The sequence below is a fragment of the Folsomia candida genome, unplaced genomic scaffold (assembly GCF_002217175.1).
Source record: "Folsomia candida strain VU population unplaced genomic scaffold, ASM221717v1 Fcan01_Sc004, whole genome shotgun sequence".
Classification (NCBI taxonomy): Eukaryota; Metazoa; Arthropoda; class Collembola; order Entomobryomorpha; family Isotomidae; genus Folsomia; species Folsomia candida.
Window position 1 is genome coordinate 10,445,791 of NW_019091196.1, and position 10,103 is coordinate 10,455,893.

The 10,103-nt window shown below is 36.6% G+C and overlaps 2 protein-coding genes and 1 long non-coding RNA gene across 3 annotated transcripts; 2 read left to right on the forward strand and 1 right to left on the reverse strand.

The window, feature by feature from the left end:
• The first annotated feature begins 1,428 nt into the window (after positions 1-1,428).
• On the forward strand, positions 1,429-5,157 carry LOC110848846 (small RNA degrading nuclease 5). The gene is made up of 11 exons (XM_022096179.2): positions 1,429-1,904; positions 1,977-2,105; positions 2,192-2,340; positions 2,423-2,536; positions 2,602-2,714; positions 2,794-3,037; positions 3,110-3,257; positions 3,327-3,521; positions 3,585-3,774; positions 4,263-4,453; positions 4,527-5,157. Exons 1-11 carry the CDS (start codon positions 1,758-1,760, stop codon positions 4,953-4,955), a joined length of 2,049 nt encoding a protein of 682 aa, XP_021951871.1. The 5' UTR covers positions 1,429-1,757; the 3' UTR covers positions 4,956-5,157.
• LOC110848847 lies at positions 4,960-6,167 on the forward strand. Its single transcript, XM_022096180.2, has 2 exons — positions 4,960-5,923; positions 5,986-6,167. Exons 1-2 carry the CDS (start codon positions 4,994-4,996, stop codon positions 6,031-6,033), a joined length of 978 nt encoding a protein of 325 aa, XP_021951872.1. The 5' UTR covers positions 4,960-4,993; the 3' UTR covers positions 6,034-6,167.
• Positions 6,168-7,065: 898 nt separating this feature from the next.
• On the reverse strand, positions 7,066-9,275 carry LOC110848796. Its single transcript, XR_002547768.2, has 4 exons — positions 8,222-9,275; positions 7,910-8,092; positions 7,496-7,840; positions 7,066-7,427 (listed from the first exon to the last, which is right to left on the reverse strand). It is a non-coding gene; the product is annotated as an uncharacterized LOC110848796 (long non-coding RNA).
• Positions 9,276-10,103: the final 828 nt, after the last annotated feature.

The following is a 10,103-nucleotide window of genomic DNA, read 5'->3' on the forward strand; positions in this document are numbered from 1 at the left end:
CATGTTATATGGTTATCGATAAGGTAAAAGTGAGCGTTATCATGTATGGATGAACTAATATTGTGGTTGTGGCTTTTGAGGCTTGGAATATTATTTGCATGCAACTTTGCGATTGTCATAAAATATGTTGTAAAACTGGGAGCATCACAATTATTCACAATCTCAGTCTTATTAGTCGGTAAAATCCAGCCAAATATGAGAACAACAAACTATTTGACATTAACACTTGGTCATAATAATTAGCAAATAATTGAATGCAATGTTCAGAAAATAGTAAAACATGCAAATGAATGAATTGTTTGTTTGAGCATACATATTTATCAATGCGGAATGAGCTGATTTATTTCCCGTATAATAAAATAGGCGACCAATTAGTAACACAATTTTATATAAAAAGTTGGAAAATTCCTTATTAACTAATTAATTATTGGTATTTGTAAGCCAAATTAATTACAGTGTATTGAACTTTGAACTACGCAGAAATCAAATTTATTTGCCCTCAATCATTAATCTCAGGTAAACTGTTGATTATTATGGTGATCCCTTTAATCAACAAATTGACGACTGCGTTGTTTTATTTTTGTGTCAAACATGAGCAGAAATACGGGAAATCGTGTAACATTAAACACCATGAAATTCTTATCAACTCGATAAACAAATGAAATTACATTTTATAGGATTACATTTGCATACAAGGAAAAAATATAGTATTTTTCTGTTAATTATTTTATTTTCTGTAAACTAATACATTCACTAACACCAATAGTGTTGTTCAATTTACCATTAGATGAAAATATTTGATACATTCGATAAATGTTTAATTGGGTAGTAATTATTATTTAAGGAAAACATTATATTCGCTTTTTTAATAAAATACAAATTTAATTTGTATATTTCAATGCACTAAAAATGAATATCAGAGTTATCAGAGTTATCTCGAATCAGGTAATAAATAACCCTACGCAAAACTGAGAAATCTAAATTACTCTAATAAAATAGAGCATTTCCAGGAAATCCTAAACGGAGGCGAAGCTCGTCAAAATAGAATATTAACAAATTTCATTCTAAAATATACATGATCTAATTCTTGTCATAATAATAATTTATTTTCGTGGCATCACCTATAACTCAATGTATTATGAAACTACCTGCTTATTTTAAAAAAATGGTTTAAATTATTAATCAAAATCAAACCTTCATACATGTATCATTCATGCCCTCAGTAATACTCTTGAATCATCTGAACACTCAAAATATTGCAAGTATCGAGAAGCGAAACACTCAGGAGGGAATACCTCAGAAGGGAATACCTCATTTCTAATAAATAACAGGCTTAAATGTTTCAATTTCAAATGCAATGATATTTCATTCAACTCAAGATTATCATACGAGAACAAAGATCGTCATAAAAACATTCAACTAAATTCAGCCCTCCGAACGAGCCAACTTCAAGCATTGTGTAGTTAGCACACATACACGTCGCACGTGTTGTTTTTTTTTGTTTCGTAAAAATTTTAAGTAAAATTTCCTAAACTAATTAATCGCTTTTAATCACCGCTGAGGAGCTGGGGAAATCCTCCTCCAAGAAGAAGGGGAACAGGCGGCTTCGTCAAAGTGACAAAAAAGATAAGAAGTCCGCCTGTCGCAGTCCGAGTCAGAATAATTTTGTCGTCTGGACTTGGTTATCTCAGATACCTTATCTGAAAAAGTGGTGGTTGTATTTTGTGTGGTGGTGGGTGGTGATTTTATGGAGAAAAATGTTCCGTCTTCTTGATAATGACGAAGAAGAAATCGCCATGCAGATTGAGTCTGCGACGACCAAGAAGGAGAAGAGGGCACAGAAAAAGGCCCAACGGCTAGTGGCTGAGTATCAAGTGACGTTGTCGAATGATGAGGTCAAGAGGGTAAGTGTACGATGAGAATAGTTAGTTGGGCTAATTAACATAAACTAGAAACTAATTGTGGTGGTTTTGCAGCCAGGACAGCTTTTGGACGCTCCTGAGGCGAAGAAGTTACGGATTGACCCTGGAGACAAAAAGACGCTTTCGCCAAGCGAGCTGAAATCCTTGAAAAAGTTGTTGGCTGATAGGAAGAAAGCTTTGACGGTAATAAGTGTTAAACTTTAGTAGTTTTAAGTTGAGTTTAATTGGAATAATTTAATAATGAAATGACCACTGGATGTGGTTTACAGCAATTACCTCGGTTTCTACTTCAAGGGGCAGGAGTAACGTCATCAATGTCAATACAACATGACGTTCGAGAGCCAATCTTTATGACAGATGTTCAAAATCTTCTTTTGTATGCGTTGGGTGGAAATCAACTAATTCAGCCTCCAAATCGGTATGACTAAACTGATCTTACTTGTATACTGCCATTTTTTTGCAAAAATTTGGCATTTATATTTTATTGCTTATTCATGTAGGTGGTGCAATCTTCAGAAGGCGAATCGATTAACGCATGTTCTTACCTTGATTGTGGAAGGTTTGACATCAAGAGATTTTGTCAGTTATGAACATTTATTCCCGAAATTAACTGGGTGAGTACTTGCTAATTTTTTAGGAACCCATAAATTACTTTATACTTACATTCACGTTTAATCAGGAATTTTACGGATCGAGTAGAAGTAATGGCTCCAGCTTACTATGATCGAGAAGTATCTCAGGAGTTGAGTTGCATTCCATTATCTAATGCTCAAAAAGAAGCAATCCTCAAGGGTATGAAGTTGCACATAAATTTCATATATAAGTAGAATAACAGCGCAAGTAACATGATACATACGTGTCTAATTTGCAGAATATGGATCAATGGAGAAAGCTGTTGCAGAGAAAGAGATTGTAAAACAGTTTCGCGCATTGTTTCCAACCAAGATGATGAATAATAGCGATCTCCCCACGAAGATAATATCTGCACCGTTGTTATCGACGAAAGCAGATCTTCCCGAAAATGATATTTTTCCCAGAACTTACTTGCTGATGGGGTTGAGCCAAATGACATACGAAGGTTATCCCATGCCATTTTGGATGAATTTGACGACAAAGTAGGTTTTTAAATCCAAATATATACATTATTGCAATTAATAGAAACAATAATTTATTTTTTTTATGCACAGCAAGTGCGCTGGGTATAAACTGTCAAAGGATGAATACAAGGAAGTCAGTGCATCGTCTCCAATGTTTGCAATAGATTGCGAAATGTGCATAACCGAAACAAATCCCAGCGAATTGACACGAATCGCCGTTATCAATGAGAACCATGAGGTAAGAAACGTTTATTCTCAAGCGAACATTTGAGCAATTTGTGTACTCATGTAAATATCTTGAAATTAGGTGGTTTATGAAAGCTATGTCAAACCAAAGGAGAAAATTATTAACTATCTGACTAAATTTTCCGGAATTACGGAAGAAATCCTTAAGGATGTAACAACCACGTTGGAAGATGTTCAAGAAGCTTTGATTCGTTTACTGCCAGACGATGCAATTTGGGTCGGACAGTCGTTAAACTGTGATCTTCATGCTCTTAAAGTGAGTAGTTATAAAATTATAAAATTATCGCCTTGTAACTTAATACGTTCTTTTGATCTTTAGATTATGCACCCGTACGTCATCGACACGAGTCTGATTTTTAATCTCAGTGGAATTGCTGGTAGAAAGTCTAAACTGTCTCACATGGCGGAAGTATTTCTTAATGAGAATATCCAGTCCGGCAATAAAGGCCATTGTCCAATTGAAGATGCGAAAGCAGCTATGAAACTTGTAAAGCTAAAATTAGCTCAAGGTGGGTGGAATACTGTGACTGACTACTATTGATGGAGCTGGGAATCGTGTGTGTTAAATGATTGTATAGAATTTGATCGGTACTAGTTGCCCATATATTTAGAGTTTTATTTAGTCAGGAAAAATTGTGTACAAATTGAATGTGGGGCAGATGAGACCGACAGTGACTGGTTCACACCAGGTAAAAGAGTGGATAGGAGTGATAATTTTAATTTGGGTTTTATAGTAGGCCAGTCCAGGTAATCAGAGTTCAAGACAAATAGATACATACATATTACATAATTGGATCATTGAATAAGTTATGAAATGAGTTTGCAATACATTGAGTTAAATAGGATTTTTAGAATGGTTCATAATTAAATAGTCTAGAGTTAAAATAAGGTAAATTAGTCAGTAGATCTTTACATAAGTATGATTTAGCATTCTTAACAACTATTAACGGAACAGATTAGATCATGAATGAGTGTTAAACTGGTCTAATTATTCTAGGTTTCCTCTTTGGGGACAGCATAGCTTCTACAGATGACCCTGCCATTCCAGAAGGTGTTCTTACAACATCAATTTTCAATCGAACGTACAAGTCTAATAAAACCGTCGCTGTAATCGGACCTGAGCGCGTCTTACAAGAATATGAGAACGTAACGATGACTCCACCTGATGGGATAGCGGCGTTCACCTCTGTAAGCTATAGAATTTTATAAATAAATGGTCCAAATTGAATACAAATCTCTAGAATTATTTATTTGTCTCCAGTTAAAAACATCAAAAAACAAGGAATCCGTCCAGAAAATTACCGAAGTTGCTGTTTCGCATCAACTCACCATCGCTCATGTCGACTTGTCTGAAAAATTACAAGAGGCAGATCGTGCCGAGAAGGAAAGGTTGTTTAAAAAAGTGGACAAATGGTGTGACAAGGTTTACCAACACGTGTCAATTAACGGAATGTGTGTAATAGTTTTCGCTGGCCCAAAGTCAGTCCCTAAGTCCCCCCCAGACAATGCAGTGACCATAAGTGATAGTTCTTCTTCTACGATGAATAGCAGTGAATCAGATCCATCTTCTTCATCTTCAAGTGTTCTTCCAGTTTTGCCAAATCCAAATCAACCCCCAAAGAAACCCAAGAAACAACGCCCACGAGAAAATGGCGTGTGTTTCGTTCGCATCAACACTCTTAAAATTTAACGGAAGAAAAGTCTAAAAGTTTTATTTGGCAAAATAATATGGAAAACACTTATACCTCGAAGATGGATAAAGAAGAAAACTCGTCGATTAATGAAGATAAAGCTGCTGCAAATCCCCTTCCCACCCTTTCGTCTACTGTAGATATTTCGCAATTAAATGAAATATTCGTTAATAAATGTGAAACAGATAAACTTGTACCAAACGACAATGTAAATACTAGTGACAATAATGGACATGCTATCGCCACAACCGTCTACGTACCAGAAACAAGGACTCCAGAGTTACCAACAGTAGACAGTCCTCCTGCCAGCAAAAAACCAAAACTAAGCTTGGCAAAGTTAAAGAATAAAATTACAATTGAAGCAATTATAAGTGACACATTCATTACTGACATTCCGCTCAGAAATGTAATATCTTGTGTAATCGGTGATAGGAAACAAGCTGCAAAATTGGTCAACTCTTTACCGCCTCTACCACAAAATCTTTTACATTTAAAGCGAATTCGTACTAGAGGTGGTCGTCTTGAAATTATAGTCTGTCCTCCACCAGATACTACCGAACAAGAAATAAATGATCCAATTTCCGCCGTGAGAGAGATGCTACAACTTCAAAATCCTGACTCTTGGCGTGGTCTGGACTTGAGCTTACTCCATCTTTCACCTGTTGCCTCGTCCCTTCCGCTGTGTCGAAAGCAATACGACGCCGTGTTTACCTACTGGCCTTGTAACTTTCACCCAGATCGACCAATCGAAGAAATAATGAGTGAAAATGCTGGATTCTCTGGAGTGGAAATTGAGGAAATTTACAACATCGTGACTACTCAAGTAATGGAACATAGCAGAAGACATGAGAACAGGCAAGTCTGCCTAGTATATGACCCTTCTGGCGACAAAGAAATTCTAGTTTGCACCCTTGGTCAGGGTGGACCAAATCCTCTTAATCACGCAGTAATGGTGGCGGTCGAACAGGTCGGTATTATACATGGTGCACCATCTACGAATTCAAATTCATCATACATTTTGACTTCCAGTTCCAAAGCCAGAAATGGACCAACCGACTATTTATGTACTGGCCTTGACATTTACTTGTCGCACGAGCCTTGTGTAATGTGTGCAATGGCCCTTTTGCATAGCAGAGCAAAGAGAGTATTTTTTGTAAAACCTGAAAGCAGTGGTGGTTCTCTTTCTGTTACAAAACTTCACTGTTTGCCTGGTATAAATCATCGGTACCAGGTCTTTCAAGTTTCATTAAAATAAATATGTACATTAGTATTTAAGTAGTTAATTATAAGTGTTCTATAATTTGTTGATGGAGCGAAGAAGGATGCAGATTTTATGAATTGTTAAAAAATGGTTAATAAATTACTTCTAAGTACTTCACTTTGTGGTTGATACCTGGATTTGTACCTAAATATGCAGTTATAGTTAGAAAAAACCTTGTGCTGCATTAGATATTTTCACCAGCAACTTTTTCCAATAAAAGGTGACGTCCACGTTACTTTATTACATACGTGCGGCTGGCTAGACCGGTTTGAAAATTTGGCTTGGCATGTGTGCCATGCGGTTAAGTTTGTAGCGAATTAGATTGTGTTTAATGGGTTTTGTTAAAAACCGCAAAAGGTAGTGGTTCGAAGCACTCTTCGTTCGTTCGTACCACACATTTCACAGAATCCGTTGTCGTGATCAAAGTCAAAGTCATATTTAGTCAGAGGCATATATTTATCCTCATCTGTACACGACAGGAGCCGTGGAGCCGTATTCAGAGCTTGAGGTAAAAAGTTAAAGTTACTTTTGTTTTCGGGTTACCTGAAAATTTTACCCTCATTCAGAGGATTTTTACCTTACCTAAAATTTTAGGTAAGGTAAAAATGGAGGTTACTCTGAGGGTTATTCGAGCAGTGGAGCTAAAAGCTGCCCTGCGCTCCGCCAAACAACAAAATTTCTTCACATTTATGTCAATAAGCCCAACTACCACAGTTACTCACTACCACCCCCACCCACTACTACCTCCACCCACTACCATTGTAATTGTCAAGGTTGTGCCATTATCTTTTGTATATTTCAAAATTATTCTAATAAATTGGAAATGAGTTATTATTAAACGAAACGAATACATTCATTAAATCACAATTTATTGTCTCTTAATTACTGGCATTGACACAGTTTGGCCGTTACACAGAAATTGACATAATTTAGGATTTAAAATAAAATCATCAACATGTTCTATTTATATCTACTCTAAATTTAATTACTAGTATTAACACAAATTGGCCGTTACACAGAAAATTACGTTAATTTAGATCAGTTGTATTCTTAGACCTCTTAAACTCGACTTGGCTAACCTATTTATGTATTTCTGTCGAAGCGAGCTACAGCAGATTCGTCGCCATTAATTACAACGCCAGTACGATAATCCTGCATTTCGAATGTTCGACTGAAACCTCATGAATGTTGCCTCTCGACATGTCACGGCCTAATGAAACAATGCATTAGTGTCACGGCTGTTGCAACTATAAAAACATTATTGTCCAAATAAATAACCTGGTAGAATGACTCCACCAAATATTCCTATCATCGTAGCAGCCTAGAGGGTCATCTGAACGTTTTGAAACCACATTTCCTCATCATCCCCTCCCCCAGTTTTCATTGTTTCCTACTTTTTGCTAGATGCGTTGGCCTTTTCTCTTCGTCATATTCTTAAATTTTTCTTGCGTCTCCTCCAAGTCCGTGTCACTGCCAAAACCGCATTTCCTGCAGCCAGAGCTTCATCCAATGTTTTGTTTTGTCTCGTCAAGTTCGTTTTCAATTTTTCAAAGAGGCATCATGTCTATCTTTTACAGCTTCGATGAGGGCCATCTTTTCACACTGAGAATATCGTCGCCCATCCTGTTAAAAAGGTCTCTTAAATTTTAAGTACAGTACACCATGTCAAGGCTATAATGTCATGGCTGGTACCTCAAACTTTGGCGTAATTACAAGGAATCTTCGAAGTGGTGGCGTTGTCGTTGAGCTCTCTAACGAGTTTGTGGTGGTGGCAGTGGGTGGTCTTCCAAATTTGGAATCACAATGTTATCCCATGGTGCCCGTCTTCAGTGAGTGGAATTTCTTTATTAGTTGTGCAAAAAAGTCCCACCAGTCCTGAAAATAACAGATTTAGCTTTACTGTTTTGTCCCAATTGGAGCATCACAGGTAGAAAGGTCGTGACACGATAGGCCCTGACACTTGCTAAAGATGCGAACAGAATGATCTTGAAATTGGTAACTTACTTGTCAATTGGTTGACGGAATAAACCTGCTTCAACCCTCGGCGATACTTTGTCTTCTGAATAGATTGGTAAATTAGAGAAGTTGCAGCGTGTCACGGCCACTGGGATTTTAAATTAATATTTACCAATACCAAACTTTCTGAATTTCTAAATCTGTGAAGTATTTTCTAAAAATTTCCTTCGTCCATAAATTTTTTTGCTTCGTAGCCAAAAATAAGCATAAACCTGCCGCACTATTTTCGTTCGTCGTTGTTAATTGGCTTATATTCCTCTAATTGGTCAGATAGTTTCTGCGTAATGCTATACACTTCAATATAGGAAATAGTTAACTTTATTATTAAATAGTATTCCTCTCGATGAATCAATTCCACATCAATTAAAAACTTAACGAAGTGAGAAGATAAGAAATGACTGTTCTGGGATTATTATTCGCTTCGCACAATTTTAATATATTCCATCCGCTGTCAGAATTGCCGAGTCTTGATCAAAATTAGACTCAAACAAGTCGCTAAACTCAATATTATTGCAGTAAAAATTATACTTCCAATATTTATATTGAATTATTCGGCCGTGGCAGCTAACACCTTGACACAAATTTTATTTCAGCTTCACTAAATCTTATATTTGCTTATTACAACACACAAAACCAATTAGTTTGAGTTATAATTAAGTAGATGGACAATTTTATGAAATTTAATGGAGCGAGAAACTATGTTTTGGAGATGGAAAATGAGGTAATATTGATTTTAACCCTGCCTCGGAGCAGGGGAGAAATTTTGCTTACTTTGGGTTACTTTTGAGTGTAACTTATTTTTTACTTTGTGCTCTGAATGAAACCATTCAGAAACCGGGGTAAAATGAAGAAAAAGGTAACTTTTTAGGTTACTTTTTGAGGTAACCTAAATTTGTGAATGGGGTAAGTGAAAATTTGGGTAACTTTCCGGGTTACCCTGTGTTGTGAATACGGCCACTGAAGTGAAGTTTTTAGTTTACAAAAGTCTGTCTCAAACTATACATAGTACATACGCAACATTTATTTATTGTCTTTACGTGTACCGTCTACGTTTACATTGCTACACGTAAAAGTACTTTGACGACGACGTCACTGCTTAATTGGAGTCATTATTCGCATCCAATTCGTTTCATGATAACTTTTATGACAAAACAATACGTACATATCTACTTATAAAAAATTCTTATTGTTCATGACGCGACAGAAATATCGAGTAAATGGCAAACGATCAGAACTTGTTTTTTTTCTATGATTTATCAAAACATGTTTTGAATCTATTATTAGTCGTCTCCCACATCAAAAACAGATTATTTTTTTCCATTCGCTTTCTCCAATCTGCACCGATGGAAAATAGAATTCTGAACGAGACGCAAAGGGGCAAAGTGATAATATGCATGTCAGAGAAAGCAATCTCTCGACGAATCCGAGAAATTCGCTACCCATGACCAAATTACGTATGCACATAGTTATCTACGTCGACAAGGAATTTGAGACACCTCATTATCCGATGGAAATGTAATCGTCTCGAGAATATGGTCTGGTCTGGTCTTCTTAAGAACCCGTGATTTTGCTTTTTCCTTAACTTCATGACTCATCTAGTAGACGTCGTGTCATCTTTTTGCCCAGTTGGCTGTGCTTACACAAGTACAAAAGTACGTGGTTTGAATGCCTCATCATCTTCTTGGTCCAACAAATGGATGACATCTGCAGATCCGTTTTTCACTGTGGAAATAAACATACACTTGACTTGACTTATCTTACACGTACGTCCTGTCTGTGTACCCACCCACCACTAACCAGCACATTAAGCTGGTCAGGTCTGTTTCTTCAATCTTCGCATCTTCTTTGTCTTCTTCCCATCACCACTTCT